General features: G+C 37.5%; 1 protein-coding gene across 10 annotated transcripts in view; it reads left to right on the top strand.

The window, feature by feature from the left end:
• tfec (transcription factor EC) overlaps nucleotides 1-21787 on the top strand; it is a 43183-nt gene that overhangs the window by 11005 nt on the left and 10391 nt on the right. For 2 of the 10 annotated variants that reach the window (XM_011490900.3, XM_011490907.3), the window contains exon 1: nucleotides 16426-21710. The exons of 4 other annotated variants lie outside the window; for them this stretch is intronic. In XM_011490900.3, the coding sequence (XP_011489202.1) occupies nucleotides 21651-21710 (60 nt within the window). In that variant the 5' untranslated portion in view covers nucleotides 16426-21650. Of the gene's footprint in view, nucleotides 1-16187; nucleotides 16396-16425; nucleotides 21711-21787 lie in introns of those variants that run through there. 4 more of the 10 variants (XM_011490901.2, XM_011490904.3, XM_011490899.3 and 1 more) reach the window with 4 other exon arrangements.

Here is a 21787-nt window from a genome sequence, read left to right on the forward strand (position 1 = left end):
TAACAGCAGGATCAGTACTAATAATACTTGCTGAGCAATGAGCTCATTAGCTTTGTAACTTAAACTTTATTAGTGACTATTGTTTAAAAAATCAATTACACTAAACAGATGGAACTAATACAAACTTTAACAATAGGCTAAAGACTGAGAATACCTCAGCGAAAACATTTCACATTAGCTACTTGTTTTTTTTGATAGACACCAATGACGTTGACTTGACTGAAGGTATTAGAGAAGAGAATAAAAACAGACACAATGATAAAGGGATTTAAAAAAAAAAATCAAAGAATTGGAATAATTGGCATAATTCAAGGTGGCTGGGCACAGTCAGGGGGAGTGTCAGCATTAGGCAAATCTTTAGCCATCCTCAAAGAAGGATGGTCTGCACAATTAGCCACACGAACTCTGACCCTGCTCAGAATAATTAATGAATAACAGAGGGGATAAAGACAAAAGGCGCAGAGCGGTCTGCTTGAGTGGTGAGCATGGCTAATACATCAAAGAATGCTGTTAATTGGCCCTGCGGCTTTCATTCTTTGCCCTATTTCTTTCAATTCATTGACTCAAAATAATGGGTTCAGGTTCATTATCAACAGGTCGTAAGCCCTGGGAGTGCCAAAATTCAACAGGGGAATCAGGGTGGTGTGAGTGCCTACGCTTGACAGTCCATGTGTACCACTGGCCCCCAAGTCCTGACAACAGCATTTCCACACAAGGAGAGAAAATTGAGAGTTTCCACAAATGTGTTGAGAGGAGAGGAAACACCACGGCTTTTCTGTTTGTGATTTGGTGGTCCTGGAGTGACTTTTTTGTAAATTCGGTACGACTGTGACAATGCTGGAATATAACTGGTACGGACAGGTGAGTCAACAGGACATGTGTGCGTGCGAATGCTAAGTGTAAACAACTGCTTCTACCGCTAAACGCTTGTGTTGATTCTCTCGAGTCAGATGATAATAATCTGTCACACAGCAAACTGTGATGAGATGATCAGAAAAAACTCTAACATGCTTGGATTTGAAACAAAATTGCATCATAATCAATGTTGTATACTTCCAGTTCCATTTCCTCAACTTCAAATCAAGTTATCAAACAATTGTATTGCTGGCGCGCCCAAGTGCATGACCAAAGTAAAATAAAAGGCAGCTTTGTTTGAGACAATTGTGAAAACATCTCAACAAAAATCATAGACCAATTTCCTTTCGAGCTTAGAAAATGTGAATTTCAATGACATGACAACACCAAAATAAACAGCATAAACCAATCATATTCAACTGCATTTCTATTGGATGTTTGTCTTTATTTCAAAAACAAAGCAGATTTAGAAAAATCTGCCTTTTAATGGTAGCGTCTGGCAAAACGGCGGTCACATCAAAGGAACATTAAAGTTCCAAACTTTTTCTTTATGCACATGCAGAGCCAGAGAAGACATGAAAGAGCAAAGAGGGGAGGAGGCCTTAATTTAATCACCATAACTTTTTCTGCTCATGACACATGATCTGTACACTTTTGGATATTTCAAAACATCTTTTTCGGCTGACTTTACCTCAACATCTTTTTTCCACATACATAGACGATCACTAATGTAGGCTTTGTAGGAATTAATGTAATCATTTCTGATAGAAAGATCTCATAGTAATGTGTAAAGGATCATTTTAGGGCTACGGAAACCCAAAAATACCACTGCGGTCATTCACAAAGGTCAAAACCAACGGCAATTAGTTGAAGAAAACAAACCACATTTGTACTAAAGTATACAAGTTCTCTAATTGGCAGCAAAAATCAATTTATTTTTATTTTCTATTAACCTTGCCTTTCTCTGCATTTTCTTAAATGGTTTATTTCAAGCAATCAGGAAATAATGCACAAAACAATACAATAAGCATTTATGTAATCCCACCCCTGTTCTACTGTAACCATTTTATTACATGATTTATTTTACCTTATGTCTTTTCTTTTATTTAAATGTAAAACATTGTTGTTTTACAAAGTTAAAATTAGCCATCTCACTTCTTTTAACTAGTGACTTCAGATTACTTGAACATTTTTTTTAAAAGCAGTAATTATAGACTATAAAGCAATTTTAAAAAAACACAATATTATTGCAAAAATTACATTTTTCACTTCAAAATTTGCTCCCCTCCTTATATCTGACCTAACTTTAAAATCCAAAAAAACAAAAACTATTTACGTTTTGTTTTTAAATAAAAGTGCAACCAAGCCTTGGAGTTGGAGATCACTGCTATAGAGGCAAAGGTTAAGGCAGTTTGCTGGTGCAGACCACAGTATTCATAGAGAGAAAAAGACAAAATGGAAAACAGCTGTTGCTGCACATTACTTAATAAAAAAAAAGTTTCAACCATTTCTAAACAAGAAGAAAGCATTTAAGAGGAATGCCCATTCAGCAAAAAGTTCGAAAAAATGCGCTAAACCCTGAAAGTATCGGGAAGCATAGAAGCAAAATCAAGTGAACACATACAGATTGTGGGATTTGTTGCTTAAAACAAGCTACTTTTATCTAAAAAAATGTTCTGTCTGCAGCCGGTAACAAGTTTAGCCCACAGAAATGTACATTGAGGCCCAGGGGTTGAATACGTACGATTTAGTCCTAACACCAGAAATGTGATTTATTTCCTTTTTAATAATAAAATTAAAACTTTTTGGGGAAATTAGATGGTGATGATTATGTTTTTTTCTTTCATAAACTTTAAATTTAAATTAATCAATGATCAGTTGACTTTGAATTGTAATATTTTGTTTTTCATAATATTTTTTTAACACTTTCATGGATTTTTTTCAGCTGAAAAACTGATCAGCGAACGTTTTTAGGGTCTAAATGCTCATTGACTGCCTTCTTCGTGGCTAATTTAACATCAATTATTTCTGTTAATGTCATCCAAAAGAGTGAAATAGCATTAACTGACAGATTCCTTATGATCAAATGATCATTGAAAGTTGCATTATTCATTTATGCTACAATCTGCCACCCCTTCTAACTTTTTTACACAATAACCAGAGCAGCAAACAGCCAGGAGACTGCCAACCATTCTGCTTTAAAAGGTCAAATAAGTCAGTGTTTTTCAACCTTTTTTGAGCCACGCCACACTTTAACCTTGACAAAAATCCCGCGGCACACCAGCATCCTAAAAAAAAAAAAAAAAAAAAAGCAGAAACTCATAGTCTGTTTTGATCTACAGCCCCCCCCCCCCCCCCCCCCCCCCCCCCCGGCAATCTGATGTGCATTTTTGTGATAATTGTGGCAGAAAAAGCAGGAAGTTGCAGATGTTTTTCTAAAAGATGTAATAAAAGTTAAGTTACATACAAACTGTATGTTCGTTGTGTTTTCAAGACGCTGTCCCTTTAAGCCAATGCATCATGGGAGATGTAGTGTGAAAACTGCGAGAAAACGGCAGAAAGACTCGCGTCTCTGAGCTTCATGGTTTTGTTCACTTGTTCCACGGTCTGATACCGGATTCTGTGGAAAGTTACACCGCTAAAGACGAGCTTTAGCTGGTGTTTTTGTCGGAACTGACTGAGTTATGAGCTAAATTGGAACAAGGAAGTGGAGACTTTAACCACTTCTGATTGGTCAGACTGATGACATGTGATTAAGCCTTCAAGAATGATTGGTGGAGTCGTGGAGACAGTAAAAGCTGCGGGACTTTTCCTTACACAGTTATAGCTGCAGCTATTTCGCGTTACCGTCATTCTTATCAAAATGTCTTTAATAGAATCAAATAAACACAACGAAAAAAGTATTTTATGATCGTTTATATTCCTAACTACTCAGTGTTTTATCAGGACCTGTTTGGATGAACAAAGAGCTGATTTCCTGGAGATGGTTAATGTTTTTAGATCAGTTAATGAGGGCAATTTTCCACGGCACACTTGACCATCTCCCACGGCACACTAGTGTGCCGCGGCACACTGGTTGAAAAACACTGAAATAAGTCATTAGAAAAAACACTGTTTGGAAATATTTAAAAAAATAATATTTTCCAATGACAGCTTCAAGAGAAAAACATATGTATTTATGTTAAAATATAATTATATCTTAGTTGATAGCTGTTGTTTTTCTCTACCTTAAAACCATCACTATCTTAGACTGAGTGTGGAGGTCAGGGGGGCTTTAGTGATGGATGGATAGATTTTTAAAGATCTCCCATTTTGTTTTCTCCGTCTTTGGAACATCAGGAGTTTTCTGTTTATATTTTAACATTTTATGTAACCCTTGTGCTATCCTAGGCACTTTAACATTGGGATTGGGGTCATCTAGACCCACTGGACAGTGCTCTGAACCTTTTTTCTTCAATGATTTGTGATCTTCACTGGTGTCCATGGATTACATGAAATCTTTCCACCTTTATCCACCTTTGTCTTGGTAGGGAGAACACGTCAATGTAAGGGTGGGGTTATAGGATAGTACAAGGGTTAAATAGACTAACCTGTCAGTGGGTTTTATTGATAATTAGCAGTAAGATTGGTAGAAACCAATGTTAGAAGAATTTTTAGAAGATCTGGAAAAAGGACTAATTGGGGACGAGTTTTTTGACACTAGATTTTTTTTCTTCTTTTTAGTAAAGTAACAAAAAAACAATGCGGAAGCTGTTGCTTCGGTGACCCTGTCTGCTTTCATTTTGGGGAAGTGTCTACGTTTAGTGAAACAGGAAGGGAAACTGGAGACCCACTCCAATAAAATTTGTGTTTTGGGTGTTTTTAACATGTTCTTGTGGCATTTTACTGACAATGAAGGACATTTATAAAGAAAACTGAGCTCAAAATTTGAGTATTTTTTTTTAATTAAAATTGTTGCAGGCGAAAAAGAATGCAGTTTGAAAAAGATCCTATTTTTTAGGTATGGCATGTGGAGCAAGCTAAATGCTCCCTGCTCCACTCCGTTCTGATGCATCCACTTGTAGACGACTAGATCCATGTACATCTTCATTTTCCTACTTCTGACCTGCCATCTATCTTAAAACTTTACGGCTGGATTGCTCCACTATTGCTGGCCACTTTTGTTGCATTGGTATGGTATGTTATCTTAGGGATTTTGAGGGGCTGTAAGCTAGCAGGAGAGCGTTAAAACAAAGAGCTCTCAGTTACAAGGAGGGGAGGTGGGGGCATGGTTGCTCCGCTTAATCGAAAATGTAGATCATTTTTTTTGGATACATGTTTGACTAACTCCAATTTTAAGCATCAAAATTTCAGTTTGGGGAGGTTCACAGACGTCTTAAGAAGGCAGATTGGTTCAAACAAATGGCTAACATGCAGACTAAGGGATTCAAACTCAAAAAAATGTTGGCATGATAGTGACTTCATAGCATGCTTAGAACTGGCAGTGACTAAACAACAGAGAAACTAAATGGAACTCAGGCACTGCTAATTACTCAATTTAGACCACTAATTGGGACGGCTAGGCGGGCTGGATGAGCTGCATGATCCAATCAGAATTTGAAAATAAATAGGGACATTTTTAAACATCATCCTGATTGAGTTTGAGTTTGTGATTAAGTGGAAATTTGCAGACTTCATACTGTACTTTGTGTGTATTTGTGTGTAGGCACAGTGAAACTAATATTCTTCCAATGGGTTCTTGTTCTAAAAGACGATTATAGACATCTTATCTTAGTCTTGTGTGTACTTTTTCTAAAAAAAAAAGTATTATATATATATATATATATATATATATATATATATATATATATATATATATATATATATATATATATATATATATATAAATATGAAACATACATATTCATATTTGATGTATATAAAACATATATAGTTTATTTGATATATATATATATACATACACATATATGTATGTGAAACATACATATTCAAGTTATATATATATAAAACATATATAGTTTTATTTATATATGTTTAATATCTATTTATATATATCTATGTGTATGTCTGTACGCATATATAAAAAAAAACAAAAAACGCCCCTCTCACCCTCCGCGGTTGGTTTCTCCTCCAAGCTCGGGTCCTCTACCAGAGGCCTGGGAGCTTGAGGGTCCTGCGCAGTATCTTAGCTGTTCCTAGCACTGCGCTTTTCTGGACTGAGAGGTCTGAGGTCTTTCCAGGTATCTGTTGTAGCCACTCCTCCAGCTTGGGGGTTACTGCCCCGAGTGCTCCAATTACCACAGGCACCACTGTCACCTTCACTTTCCATGCTTTCTCCAGTTCTTCTCTGAGTCCCTGGTATTTCTCCAGTTTCTCGTGTTCCTTCTTCCTGATGTTCCCATCGCTTGGTACTGCCACATCCACCATAACGGCTTTCCTCTGTTCTTTATCCACCACTACAATGTCTGGTTGGTTCGCCATTACCATCCTATCAGTCTGGATCTGGAAGTCCCACAGGATCTTTGCCCTTTCATTCTCTACCACCTTCGGAGGTGTTTCCCATTTTGATCTTGGGGTTTCCAGTTCATATTCTGCACACATGTTCCTGTATATTATTCCAGCCACTTGATTGTGGCGCTCCATGTAAGCTTTACCTGCCAGCATCTTACACCCTGCAGTTATGTGCTGGATTGTTTCAGGCGCCTCTTTACACAGCCTACACCTTGGGTCTTGTCTGGTGTGGTAGATCTGAGCCTCTATTGCTCTGGTGCTCAGGGCTTGTTCCTGAGCTGCCAGGATGAGTGCTTCAGTGCTGTCCTGTAGGCCAGCCCTTTCTAGCCATTGGTAGGACTTCTTGATATCAGCCACTTCAGTTATGGTCCGGTGGTACATCCCATGCAGGGGTTTGTCCTCCCATGAGGTTCTCAGGACCTGCCTTACTCGTTGGAGGTATTTAGCTGTTGCAGCTTTCCTTGTTGCCTGCTCAAGGTTGCCATTTGCCTGCAGAATTCCAAGGTACTTGTAACTGTCCTCGATGTCTGTTATTGTTCCTTCTGGGAGTGAGACCCCTCCTGTGTGGACTACCTTGCCTCTCTTAGTCACCATCCGGCTACATTTCTCGAGCCCGAATGACATCCCAATGTCAGTACTGTAGATCCTGGTGGTGTGGATCAGGGAGTCAATGTCACGCTCGCTCTTAGCATATAGCTTGATGTCATCCATGTATAGGAGGTGAATGATGTTGGCCCCATTTCTGAGTCGGTAAAAAATATAAATTCCTTCAGTATCCATAGCCAGTCTTGGTTATTATTTGGCTGAGGTGGTTCAGACCTATGCAGAACAGCAGTGGGGACAGAGCATCACCTTGGTATATACCACATTTGATGGACACTTGTGCAAGTGGCTTCCCATTGGCTTCAAGGGTGGTTTCCACAGCTTCATTGAGTTTCCTATGAAGGCTCTTAGAGTCCTGTTGACTTTGTACAGCTCCAAGCATTCAGTGATCCATGTGTGTGGCATTGAGTCATAGGCCTTCTTGTAATCAATCCAGGCTGTGCACAGGTTGGTGTGTCGTGACTTACAGTCTTGAGAGACTGTTCTGTCGACCAGGAGTTGGTGTTTGGCTCCTTTGGAGTCTCTACCAATGCCCTTCTGTGTGTTACTCATGAATTGATCCATGTGCCTATTTATCTTGGTTGCAATGATGCCTGACATATATTTATATTTATATGATATTTATTTATATATATATATATATATATAATTTTTAAGTGGTACAAAGACATGTATTTTGAATACTAAAATGAGCACTAAAGGAATAACTTACATAAAAGATGATTTAATTTAATACTGTAGGATAATCATTTCCAAACCAAAACAGATCATTTTTAAGCTTAAATATCATTTGTAGTCTTCAAAAAATCTATAGAACTGAGATTTATTTTTAGACATCAGTTTGGAAAAGCTATTGTTGGCACATTCTAATGCTTTTGGTTAAGGCTTTTTTATTAGAAAACGTTTATCCTTATTAATCATAGAGCATCCTGACTTTGGTTAAATTTCAACCTTCTATTTTTTAGCCTCCAATAGGGATTGTCGTCTAAATATCTCTTCAAAGAAAACGTGTTTAGTAGTAATATCAACATTGAAATAGCCATCACCCATTTTCAATTGTTAGATTTACCGTTTCGTGCCTTTAGTATTTCATACACATTAGCTACGAAAACATTTATTTTGATTTAAATCCAGGCGAGAAACAGGTTGATTCCTCAGTTTTATTTCTATTGTTTCTTAACATAAGAAGACTTGCATAATAAAATATATTTTTCGGAGAATTTGAAAAACAAAAACGAACAAGTTAAACTTTAACTGTAAAATAACAGTTCAAAAAAAGGCAAAATTTTAAATGAAACCACTTTAAAACGAGAATATGAGAGATTATTGTAGTTAAAAGAATGTTGTTTTTTTTTGTCTTGTTTTTTTTAGCAGTGCACTGTGTTCTGCCTCCTGATTGGCTGTACACCTTGTCAATCAATCTCCATGCCTTGATTGTCTCCTGTACAGAATGCTTTCAATTTGCGCCATCTATATAGATCTTTGATCGTGATCAGATTTTTGGTTTCATTATTTAAAAAAATATTCATGTCTGTCTGAGAAAAGTGCATAAAGTGTGAAGTGAGGGGTTTTACAGCCTTAAAACATCTAGAATTCTTGTAATTCTGTGTCACAGATTTCGTGGGTTAGCTTATAGAACATAACTCCCACGATAAACTACGAACCAGTTTATCAGCTTTTAATTTCTATCAAAATAGAGCAAAATAAATTGGGCAATAATTTTTGAGGATTTTTTTTATACTTGTTTTGAATCTGAGTTGTATATTGAGCTGTAACTCCAAAATACAGATGACTAAGGTTGTGTCTTCACTACTCACTATATAGTGCGTTCGCCATTTTCTAGTGCTGTCTGAATCCACAATTCCAAAATCAAGTGCCCTAGAAATTTCCCAGAAGTCTGCGAAAAAGCAGTGTGCATCGATGCTCGCTAGATTGGTGAATATAAACTACAATGCATTGCGTCTAAACAATTTTTGCAAAGAAAATGTGTTTAAATGTATTTTTTTTACTAAAATGTCAACACTTTCATCCTCAGAACTCAGTGGATTCATCAATGATCGTTGCAAAACCCTAAGATCAATTAAATTTTAACTTCGTGAAATCGATGACATTGTATTTGCTGTAAAAAAAAAAAAAGAAGTTAGCACGGTGTCCGAATTGCTTTTAAATCAGGGCACTAGATAGTCCCATACTGTGTAGTTTTTTAGTAATTAGGGATTAGGGTGGGAATATCTGACACAGCCTAAATTTCTAACTAAAGTTTGAACAAAAATGAACAGACTCTATTTGTTGCAATTAGCTATCTATAATCTGCTACTTATAGCTTGATCCAGCAAGGCAGATAAGGTTTTTATTGGTAAAATTTTATACCATCTGTCTATTTCTTGTTCTGTGGGAATTTCTTTTCAGTCTTTCTTCTAAGACAGGCCACCCTTGATGTGAATTAAATAAGATAATTTTAAACTTCACTAACTTTTTGATTTAGCTGATTGCTGATTTTGCCCCTTGGACTCTCCTTTTATCCTTCATCGTCTTGTCATGCTGGGTAAAGGCGCTTTGGCACTCCACTTTCTACCACAGCAGCTCAGTCGTTTAAACAGCAGGAGGACAGAGATAGCCAAGACCAGCAAACAAACGTCTCTTTGTCTGCAACACAATCCATATATTATTAGCTACGGTAAGGTCAAAGTTGATTTAATTTTCTGCTTAGTTCTCATTAAACAGCTATTGCATTATTTAATTTTCCACAATCAAGTTAAGGAAAAAAAAGTGGGGGAGTTGGAGGACAACTAATCAATATATGTCCACCAAAAGCTTTTGAACAGTGTCTCACAAATTTAGCCGACAAATGCACTTTATGTTGGCGGTAGACGGCCGGATCTTCACTCTGATGTCATTTATGCCTTCAAAAGTCATTATGGAGTTTGTTGTTCTTTGTAAAATCAAGACCAGGGATTTGCTGAATAACGTTACGATAAATTACCTCAAAAAGGTTTAACTGTTTTTACTGCTTATTTTACAGTTGCTGTTATGATACATTAAACACCACACTGCACCTAAGCCAGTGGAAAAGAGAACTATAACTTTATTAAAGCTTATTAACTTAAATAGTTGCCAAAATTAAATGAGTGTAAAAATGGTTTTAGTAATCCAAAAAGACAGAAAAAGATTATTCAGAAATATAGTGTAGACTTAACAAATTTATATAAATGTTATAAATTGAATTGAAAAGAGCCTAAATTTTTTGGGGAAATAAAATAAAGGCAACAAAATAGCAGAACAAATGATGTCCCAAAAAAGGTCAAACAAATTATGGTAATGAAAATGGACAAGCCTTTTTTATTTAAATGACAGCTTGTGAGATACGGTTTCCTTCGGAAAAATGTTTCTAGTGTCTTCAGCTATCAAAGGAAATAAATACTAATGACTTGATAAAGATAATTTACGTAATTCAATTTTTAAATTTGAGTCATAAAGTTCTAAGACTTAAAAAAAAACTATTTCCAATACTATATTTATAACAGCCCTTTCTCAATCTGCTTTTTTAAATAATGCCTGATGGTTTTTTTTCCATTGGCTTATATCCTTTACCAATTTTATTGTTAGTTTTTAAATACAGTTTTCTAATTTGATTAAATCATTTAGACTAGTTTTTCCTGGTGTTTTTGTTTGTAGTCAACTTTAAAGTCCCACTCTGATCCTCTTTTTAGCCATCTTTAAAGCGTTCCCAGTGGTATTTTTTAATGATTATTGAATGCCCAAATCAAAAAAGCTGTTGTTTTCGAGAACATAGTTTCTATAGAAAGGCAGTAGTTCATTAAAAACATTCTTTTTTCTTTTTCACACCTTTCCCCTCTCTCTTCCCACTGGGAAAAAAGAAAAAGTAGAAGTATATTTAAAACATAAAATGGAATAAATAAATAAAAACAAAACAAAAAGGGGTTTATACAAATGTCCCCGCTTTCCTATCACACATAAGTGAGAGATAGATAGATAGATAGACAACTTTATTCATCCATTTGGGAGGTTCCCGCATGGAAATTGACATCTCCATCGCATACAGCACTGGTTGGCATACATATAGGAAAAAGGGAAAAGCAGCACAGTGACTGCTTTTCTGCTTTTTTAAATGCTCTCCCACTAGCTTACAGCCTCTCACTCAGAATGGAGATGAGCTTGTGGCCCCGCCCATTGTATTTTTTACATCCCAAATACGATCTTAGTTTGATAAATGTTAACACTATGCAGCTGAATATCTAAGCAATTATTTCTTTACAAGCCCTATTACCACCTTCATTAAATATAACCATATACAATTAGTTATTTAACAGAAACATTTATTATCACACATTTACTCAAAATAGAATGATTAAAACTAATTGGAAAAGATTTTATCTTTATACAACAAACACCATCACATGCTGTTTCAGGTTACTGGACAGTGAGGCCAAGTATGAGGTTCCTCTTTCAGTGTTATAACACCGCAAAATAACCTTAGCCTCACCTCTGCTTTGTTCCTTATTTTTACCCTGCCTTTAACAGATTTCTTTATTAATGAAGGAGATGTTGCTTAAAATCGTATTAATTTTTCATCAGAAATTTCAAAATGTTTAAATATTATTCATGTGACTAAGACCCAATCGCCAAACTTCTTATCTTTAAAGATTTTTGTCTTTGATACATCATTCAAAAAAAAAAAGATTTATTCCTTAATTACTCACAAGGAAACGATAAATCAAGTCAGTTCTGTTACGTCTGAACAACTGTTTCCATTGACTCACATGAGCCCTGCGGAAACGGAAATAAAATAAGGCAACAAGTTAACTAAGACATTTTTGTTTGTTAAAGTCTTTCATTTTTCCCAGCACATCGTAATCCTTAGGAAATTTATGCTGGCATGACGTTCTGAGCAGTTCAGCCAGGAAATGCGGTATAAACTGCTATAAATAATGGAAAACATTCAAAAAAGATAGTTAAATAAAGGTTGAATGTGGAAAACCATCTTCAATTACTTGAGCCTTTATTCCAAAAGCCAGATACACAAGTAAATCAGGTTTCCATGCTGTGACATTTGTTTATTTTTGATGCAAACTTTGTTTTTTTACGTCCACACTGGGCATTTGACGCATATTCAAGGCACTTTTAGTCCATGGTGTTCACACTAGACAAACAGGGAGGGGCTTCTTCTTCGTTTTCTACTGTTTACTAGTGCATGTCCACCACCTACAATCGGAAGAAGCTTGGTGCGAAATGTTGAAGCGGTGCAAATCTTTTTTCACAGCCTTATTCCGATACATGAAACTACGTATATGATGTAATTCTGGCCGGGAACAAACTGCATTTAATTTGTCCTCCATGATGAGTTCCCAAACGCCTGGCATGTCTGTCAAGGACCAAATGTTGTAATTTTTTAAAGTAATAACTGTCTTAACCCTTGGGCTATCCAAGGCATGTTAAGTTGCCCTACTAGACAGTGCACTGAAGCTTTTTTCTTCAATGATTTGTAATCTTTACTGGCGTCCATGGATTACATGAAATCCTTTTCACCTTTATCCACCTTTATCATGGTAGGGGTAAGACGCCGATGTAAGGATCGGGTCATCTGAACCCCACAAGATGGCACAAGGGTTATAAACGTGCGTGGCTACATGTGAGTTTTAAACGCAGAAGCCTGAAAGGTGCATTTACATAGCCTTTGCCTTGGAAGTAGCTGTTTCAGAGGGCGGTGGTGTGAACAGAGCTTCGTATCTGAACTTTAGCTCCAGCGTTGACTTTTTAGTTTTGGACCCCCATAAGTCTTCGACTATTTATGCAACCAGCGTAATTCCAGTGGCGGAGAAACACAGTTATACGCTGATTTGCAACACTTTATGCAACACTATCTATCTATCTATCTATCTATCTATCTATCTATCTATCTATCTATCTATCTATCTATCTATCTATCTATCTATCTATCTATCTATCTATCTATCTATCTATCTATCTATCTATAAATATAGATATATATCTATCTATCTATATATAGATATATATATATATATATATATATATATATTTTTTCTTTTTGAGAGCATCTGTGTTCTGACCCAGTTTAACCCCTGTCTACTGGTATGTCTGTGCGTGCCTGGAAGAATCTGAGCGCGTGTGCAGAGGGGCTACAACCTTTCAGGTGTTCCTGTGAACAGCCTTCTTTTCAACCGCTCACAGAGGAGAATAAAATGCCCTAACTGACTTAGCTGCAAAAATTGTATTAGTCCATTTTGACTAATTGCATCTTCTCTTTACTCACTAAAGGGAAAGGCTGCTGCGCATCCGCCCTCTTTTTCCTCCTTATCCCAACTCCCACAGTAACACAGTTGTTTACGTAACTTTGAAAAATATGTATTTTTTATAAATGTGTGTGTGTGTGTGTGGGGGGGGGGGGGGGGGGGGTAAAGTTAGCTACTATATTTTCTGCATTATTGGAAAGCTTATGTCATATTGGGCCCAAAATAATGCAAGACTTTTCTCTAAAATTAAAACGGAAAATGATAAAATTGCAGTTAGTTTTTTTACAGAAATATTTAACTAGTTGATGTTTTTGCTTCAAATATATATATATATATTTCCATTTAATGTAACATTACTGTTCTTAAACCCAATGTGTCATCAAAGCAACAAGGGCACACCACCACACACAATTTCACGAGTAATCCAGTTAAAATAGCCGCAATATTTAATTCATATGAGAATCATTAAAAGTGCAGTGGTGCTGTGTCCATTATGCATTCCTTTTCTAGCAGGATAAAACACTCCTCAGATGTGGGAGCTGCACTTTGAAGTGTTGTCTCAGAAGCCGGCCAGCTCTTACAGGAAGTGCCTGATGTTTAAAACATGCCCTGCATGGGGAATAACAAAGGTGAGCACTTGTGGCTCCCCCCAAGACGAGCCAAAAATGGCCAGCCAGGATTCGGAAGAAAGCCCTGCCAGAGCGTACACAAAGAAGACATCAAATAAACAAAAAATGTAGACAAATGCACACATGGGTAATGGTACAAGAGGGGGGAAAAATGTCAAATCAGCCAAATATGCAAGCTATTGAGACAAGAAGCAAGAATAATTGCTGAGCTTGCATTCAATAACAATTGACATACAACTCTATCAATGCTATACACGAAAAGTGGCCAATGTGTAATTGAATCATCTTCTATGAACATGTGCAGAACAAACTCCAATTAAACAGCAGAGAAGACTTCTTTAAAAAAAAACACAATCTATATCGGCATGCTTTAACCTGATCATTGTGATTCAATTTGCGTTATCACATTCAGTGTCCTAAAATTCATTTTGATGTGTTTATTATAGGGTATCAAAGAGTTTGCATACAGTTTCTGTTTTTGATAATTGTTGAATCAGCAATGAGTTTAAAACTTCAGGTTTGAAATCCATTCCCACACTGTCCAGAATTTGGGTCAGGGTGACTTTTACAATATTGTGCGCCGCTCTTTGGCTAAGATTGTGGTTTGGTATGGAAAACTTCAACTTGTGAGGATCTCCTGCTGAGAAGTCTGTGATCAAAAGAGTAAAGTCCATACGTCTTTTTGTGCGGTTCTAAAGTATAGGCCGCGTGTAAAGCATGTGACTCATTTACACAGTGGGGGTAAATGTAGAAAAAGGAATTACCAACTAGCCTGTTTTAGCAGCATTGGAACAGAATTACAAAAATGGTCACAATGACTAATAAAAAAAAAAAAGGAAATTTCCCACAAGAAATTATAGTGTGAGCATTGTGTGTTGCATATATTGTAATGTTACCCTTACTTTTAGGCTTCACACCCAACAGGCTTTGCAGTTGCTAAGGGCATGGTCTGGTTGTTGTGTATATATATACGGTGATTAGTCAGTTGGCACACGAGAGAATAAACTTTAACGTTCAGAAGACAAGAATCGTCTCCTCATCCGTACAATGTACGTTAATAGATAGCATTCACACAGCCTTCGGCAAAGTGGGTTCAAGCAACCACTTCCAATATAAAGTCCACCTAAACATGTGAATGCAAGTTTTGGGCTTCCACGTTCTAAACACCAATCAGTGACTTGGATTTGGTCATGGATGACGCCCCTTTTGATACTCAGAAGTGCCAACCATTTGAACATTGAGGAATAATTGCGATTGATGTAATCTGAAGGCCATGTCACTATGTACATTTTACACAGATGAATATTGGTCATATGTGAATACATGTGGTAAAAGTGAGAAAAGTTGAGGTCTTTATGGGAAATTTTCCCAGATATATTACAAATAAAACACGGAAAGAACACGTAAATCAACATAAAAGCCACCTAATACGCTTATCATGCATGAACGGTGTGGGATTATTGCTCTGTTTATCTAAAACTCATCAGTGATTTGTGCGTCAATTATGTAATTTTGACGGTATATGTGGGTATACATGGTATAAAAGTTATGCATCGTGTACATGCATGAAAAGTCAGTTAGACATACGTGAAAAGGTCGTAGAAAGCCACAAATTTGCATATACATCTTGAAAAAAATCACACACAATTGCACAAGATTTATGTAATAATTGCATATAAACTACATAAAATATGCATAAACACAAATTTTCAACAAACCAAAGATTTTGAAGAGCTCAAAAGCGAATTCACATAAAGACCCTTCGGCCGAAACCCTCGACGCACATTGACGAATGACGAACCCAAGAAACACTGATGAATTATCACGCGTGTATCACGAAAGACCGAAATTTCATTTGTGGAAAATGTGCAAAATGTAAGTAGTGGCTGAGTGACACGGCCTTAAGCTGTCATGGCATGAGGGACCTTTAAAACCCACGTTTAGCCCACCTCAGCATCTGTAATGTCTGCTTTGCAAGACTCTGACTGTTGTGGTTAAATGGACTTCCACAGGAAGTCGGTGTCGTGAAGATAACCTGGGAAAATGTGCTGAGCTGAGCTGGATCTCCTGCAAGCAGGAAGTCATAGTGATCCACAAGCAGGAACTTGCTTTCTGTCAACTTTTTTCATTTCTACACATGCACCTTCCAACCTCCAAACTGTCATCTGGATTTTTTTTTGCCTCTGTCAGGCCTTTTTTCTTTTTTTTTCTTTCTTTCTCTAAACCAAAAAACATGAACACATATTATCACACACACACACAGGAAGTAGACCCTGCAGCTCCCAAATAAGCTGATGTGTCATGCCTTCCTTTCTGATATTTCTGCAAAAGCTCAGGAAGGGGGCTTGCTGCACCTCTCGTTTTCTTCCTCTTCTTGCGCCCGTGTCTGGCGTCAGGCATCGCTGCGGTGACAGTTGTTCTTCTGGGAGAATCTGCTGCGGTGGGAGACGCTGCCATTCTGCCGAGCCATGAGCCGCTGTTGTGTGGTCAACGTGGTCACTTTGACAGAGATCCAGCTCGTGCAGGTAGGGGCGGGGGTTGCAGCACAGATACGGGGTGGGGAATTAAATGGTTTATCACGTTCCAAAAAAGGTTTTGTGTGTTTTTGTTTGCACGGATGGGTTACTGCACTTTATTAATATAAGATAAGTTCTTTCAATGATAGTAACTGAGTATCCATTAGGGATTGCACATTTCTTGATCAATTCACGGTCTTAATCGTATATCCTTGCAGATTTTGCAAGTGTGTGCTTATACGTTGGCTATAAGGGTCAGCAAAATCTCCCAAAAAATACTGATGACTTTTTGTTTCTACTTTCATCTCAGGTCATGAATCTATATTTCCAGTCTGCATTCTTTAACTCATTCTATAGATTTTTTTTTTGCAGAAATGAACCCAAGCCTCCTACAAAGTTTGCCCACAATTTGTACATCTGACTAATGTCCCCAGTGTTTCATAAGCTGATGGATTTTTCTGAAGTGAAAGAAGAACTTGGGTAAGACTGAAACTAAGTTTGGCAAGAGCGTTTGATTTAGAAGAAGAAGACGAAGAAGGAAAAAAAAAGGTATGAGGTCTCGTTTTTTAGAATGACACTGGGAGCGAAGCATTTCAGAGGGGAGAACAGCAATCCACCTTTTTGCTACAAAAAGGTAAACGATCACTGTCAATTGCATCACGCAAACAGAAGGGGAACGGAGTGCAAGAGATTGCAACACTTTGGACTGGAAGGTCTAGGACAAAGCTAGAGGACGTTTTACCTTGTGGGTGAAACAAAACGGTTTGCAGAAGTTGCTATGCGTTCTTGCAATTTCACGGTGTGGTGTTTTGTTGGATTGGATTCCAGTATTCTTTGCACTATAGCGCGCTGCGTCAATGAATGACCTATTTTCAAACTTATATCATATATTATAGAAGGTGCACTGAACTAAAAGGCGTAATGATTGAGACAAAAAGTCTGAGATTTTGTGAGTAAGACTTTACTGTCTTCACAGTAACTCTAGAACTTGTTTGTTACACACTTAGCATTAGCTATGTTAGAAGCGTTAGCGTATTGACAATATCTGTAACTCCCAACCTTGTTTGCAACACGTAAAAAACCAAACTGATAACGCTAAACAAATGTTACTGTGACTACTCTAACTTCCAACCTTGTTAGTAACAAGAAAAACAAAGTCCGACAAAAGCTACATGTTAGCCACGTTAGAAACATTAGCCGCGTTTATGCATCACAATACCTTTAACTCCCAACCTTGTTCGCAAAACGTAAAAAACCAAACTGATATCGCTAATTTTTTTTTTACTGTGACTACGCTAACTTCCAACCTTGTTAGTAACAAGAAAAACACAATCCGACAAAAGCTACATGTTAGCCACGTTAGAAGCATTAGCCGCGTTTATGTATCACAATACCTTTAACTCCCAACCTTGTTCGCAAAACATAAAAAACAGGCTGTTACCACCAAAACAGATGTGACTGTTACTAAACTAACTCCCAAGCTTGTTAGTAACATATAATAGTCCTTCGCAACTACACGTTAGCTGCATCGCGTATTCATAATTATATACAACCAAACATTTCAACAGAGCGCCATGTTTCCGTCAAAATTGCTTATTTGTAAAAACGCAGTCCAACACAGCTACATATTAGCTGTGTTAGGAGCGTTAGTTACGTTATCGTATTTACAATACTTGTTTACTCCCAACCTTGTTTGCAACATGTAAAAAAACAGACAGATACCGCTAAAACAAACGTTACTGTGACCAAGCTTGTTTTTTAAAATGTTTGTAAAGACACCTTTACACGTTAGTCGCATTAGCGTATACACAAAAACACCCAAACATTTCTACAAATCGCTGAGTAACTCTCAAAATTGCTTGTTTAAAAATAAAAAACAGTCTGACTCAGCTACGTGTTGGTCACTTTAGAAGCGTTAGCTGTGTTAGCCAAGTTAGTATATTTATACTATAACTCCCAACCTTGTTTGCAACACTAGTAATCCAGATCGATAGCGCTTAAACCGAAGTTACTGTGACAACAAAATCTCCCAACTCTGTTATTTACACGTAAAAAAAAATAAAAAAAAATCACACAGTCCAACACCATTACAGGTTTGCCGCGTTCACATATTAACAATAACACCCTACCAAACATTTTGACACAGCACCGTCTAGCACTCAATTTCTACAAGGCGCACTGTCATTTGAAAAATAAAATAAAAAATAGATTGCTATATGGGCTGTGCATGTGGGGGATGGGCCGTCATCTACTCATCTTGTTTTAGTTCCAATAAGAATAACGATTTTAGCAAGATTCTGCTGTTTAATTATTAAAAGATCAATTTTTTTTGGGGGGGGGGCGGGGGCGGGGGTTGTATTATCATAGTACCGTAAAGGTAAATGTACATAAAAAGTTTCGGTTGACAAAACAACGAAGTATACGTTTTTTTTTTAGTGTGCTACAGGTTTGCATGCCAGCGTTGACCGTGTAAATGTGTTTAAATGAAGCGTGAACCTGTGACCTCTTCCCTGCCAGTAAACCTAAACAGTGCAGCGATTGTTGAAGCAGGTGCTGAAAAAAAAAAGCACCTTTAAAAAAAAAAAAACTATTTTTGAGAAACGCCACAAATCTCCAAAGTCAAACTTTGATTGGTTCGATTTTTATCTCATTCCTGTCCCTGTCCTACATTTGTGGCAGCCACTGATCCTTCTCAGAATTACCGCTTCACACGTTCACAGGACCGCCATTGTTACGACTGGCCTCGGTGACTGAAGCACCATTGCAGCTCAAATCTAATCAGATCCCCTTAAGTGGATAACAAGCGTGTCTCCGGCATTTACAGTAGTGAGAGGGTCGAAGTGAAACCAGGACAATCCGCCATCACACAGCACAGATGCGGTGTGCAGCAGTTTAGGCATCTCTGCCGCTCTCAGCGGTGGAAAAAAAAAAAGAAAAATGTTGATTGGGAAACAACTGGGATCTTGTTTGGCCAAAAGAAGCCAGATAAGAACTCTCAGTTAGTACTGACAAGTTGAGTATTGTGATGAGCTTGTACTTTGTTGAGCTGAGGAGTGGTGAAAAAGGAAAACCAGTCCAGCTGATAAGGGGAAATGTGAGGGTGTACAGCCAGCTAAAAGCCGAGATTCCCGAGTGTTGCTGACATGTAATGCAAAAACAAAAAATGTTGCTTTTCATCAGCAATGAGCTTAGAGAAAGATACACCGCAAAAACAGGCCCTGCAAAATAAGTAAGAAGTTGTTACCGCATTGGTAGATTTTCTTTAAATAAGCAAAAAATAAATAAATCATAATCTGCCAATGAGGTAAGGAAAAAATGGTCTTACCAAGTTTTCCTATTTTAAGGAAAAAAATTCTAGTCGCTAATACACGTTTTCTCAAACCAAGATTATTTTGAAATGAAAATCTTTCAGTTTTTCCAGTGCAGTGCAGCAAAAATACAAATCTACCTGAAAAGCTGGAATTGGGAACTTCTTTTTTTTCTTTCTTTTTTTACAGTACAGTACTTACATAGAATTTTTGGTGGTACATTTGACCCTTGTTTCCACTAAGTGGTCCAGGCCAGTTTGGGGCAACGGGGGTCTAACCTGGTCCAGTTCGGTCCTGCTTAATGAATCTATTTTGTAATTGAATACCAGACTGGACTGTACCATACTGCTCACTGGAAACAAGTCTTTATTGTACTTATTAGGTACTTGAGTACTATGTGAATACCTGTCCTCTTACATTTGTTGGGTACCATGAAATGCACATAAATTTGACTAAGTAGAAAGTAAATTCTGGGAACTTCTTTATTTGTTTACCTATCTTGCTACACATGGTAAATACCAAACAATGAGTCAACAACTAAATTCAAGGAACCGTATATGAGAACTAGACTGAGCAAGTGTGACGTCACCCATAGAAAACAACTTACTTCCGCTTCCAGCAAAATTGAGCCAATTCAGTCCCAATTGTTCTGCGATACGGATAAATAGAATGACTGAGTAAGAGCTAAAAAAATAAATAAAATGGGATTTGGGCTTCCTGCAGGTACTTCATGATTTATAACGCGATGGCGGAGGGATTACTTTGGCCAGTTCTCTTATACAGACAATGGTAAATCCCAGTAGGTATTGCATTAATACCTAGTAAGTATCCAGTAGGTACAATAAAAGTACATTTATTACCACTTAGATACCCTGTGAGTACCATACTGTAATGTAAAATGTGTTCCCTGTATGTATATATATATATATATATATAGAGAGAGAGAGAGAGAGAGAGAGAGAGAGAGAGAGAGAGAGAAAACATTTTCATTAATTTACTAAAAATTGATTTCTTTGTGTCTTTCCTTTAATTTTTCTGATTTGCCAAATGAAAAACATCTGTCACCTGTTTCTAAAGCTCGGTGCTCTAAATGTGTCCTCATGAATGCAACAGACGAATAAAATAAAGTCTTTTAGGGTTTCACTTCCCCAGTCACTTCAGTCACGGCAGTATTTGTTCTTATCCGAGTTCCTTTCCGTTTAAATCGATTAACTGTGGTCTGTCGGAAAGAAAGCACTCATTTAAAACAGTACAAATCTCGCCAGAGAGGGGAAAAAAATTGCCAGACAGACTTTAAACTGACAAAAGTGAGTACTTGCTAAGAATACTTGGAGACACATTAACCAATAAACAGCAACAGTGGACATCTTTATGAGAACCAGACAAATGAGGCATTTTAGGGGAGATGTTACCTCCTAAAATAACCTTTTTGGATTGGAAAGAAGACCTTAAGGAGGCGAAAACTTTACAACTCTTCACCTATGTTTTTATTGAATGAATGGGTAAAAACGGCATTGAGATATTTAAAACCCTAAATAGGGAACAAGGGTCAATTGTGCTGCCACAGCCCCTGAAGCTGGGCAGCAGAGGACTTTGGGAGGTGATCGGTGATTGGCTGTCCGTACACGAGTGGGCGGGCCAGAGGAATTAGTGATATATGCTTAAGGCAAATATCCTGCAGTGATACAACCCTGGGTGATCTAACAATCCGACGTTTGAAGTGATTATCATGCTATGCAATTTGAGGACTTACTCCCAGCTGTAGGCCTAATTAGTTCACTTAGAGTCCCTCTATAAAACTCTGCTGAGGGGGCAGGAAGAGGCAGACACTTAGTGGGAAGTCAGCAGCCTAACGGGATAGCAGCCGCAGCGGATCTGGATCTCTAAAGGCGACCTGCTGCAACACCAACAAACAAGTCCAAAGACTATCCATTTTCTTCTCTCTTTTATTTGAGAATGCCACACTTAAGCGACTGCAGCTACTACAAAATGCGGGATGCCACCAGAGCTTCTAAAGTAAGAAAATCAAAGTTTGCATTGTTTAAAAATGGCTCAATCAGACCTTCTAGAATCTATGCGTAAAGGTTTGGTGA

Source organism: Oryzias latipes, chromosome 23 (genome assembly GCF_002234675.1).
Source record: "Oryzias latipes chromosome 23, ASM223467v1".
Classification (NCBI taxonomy): domain Eukaryota; kingdom Metazoa; phylum Chordata; class Actinopteri; order Beloniformes; family Adrianichthyidae; genus Oryzias; species Oryzias latipes.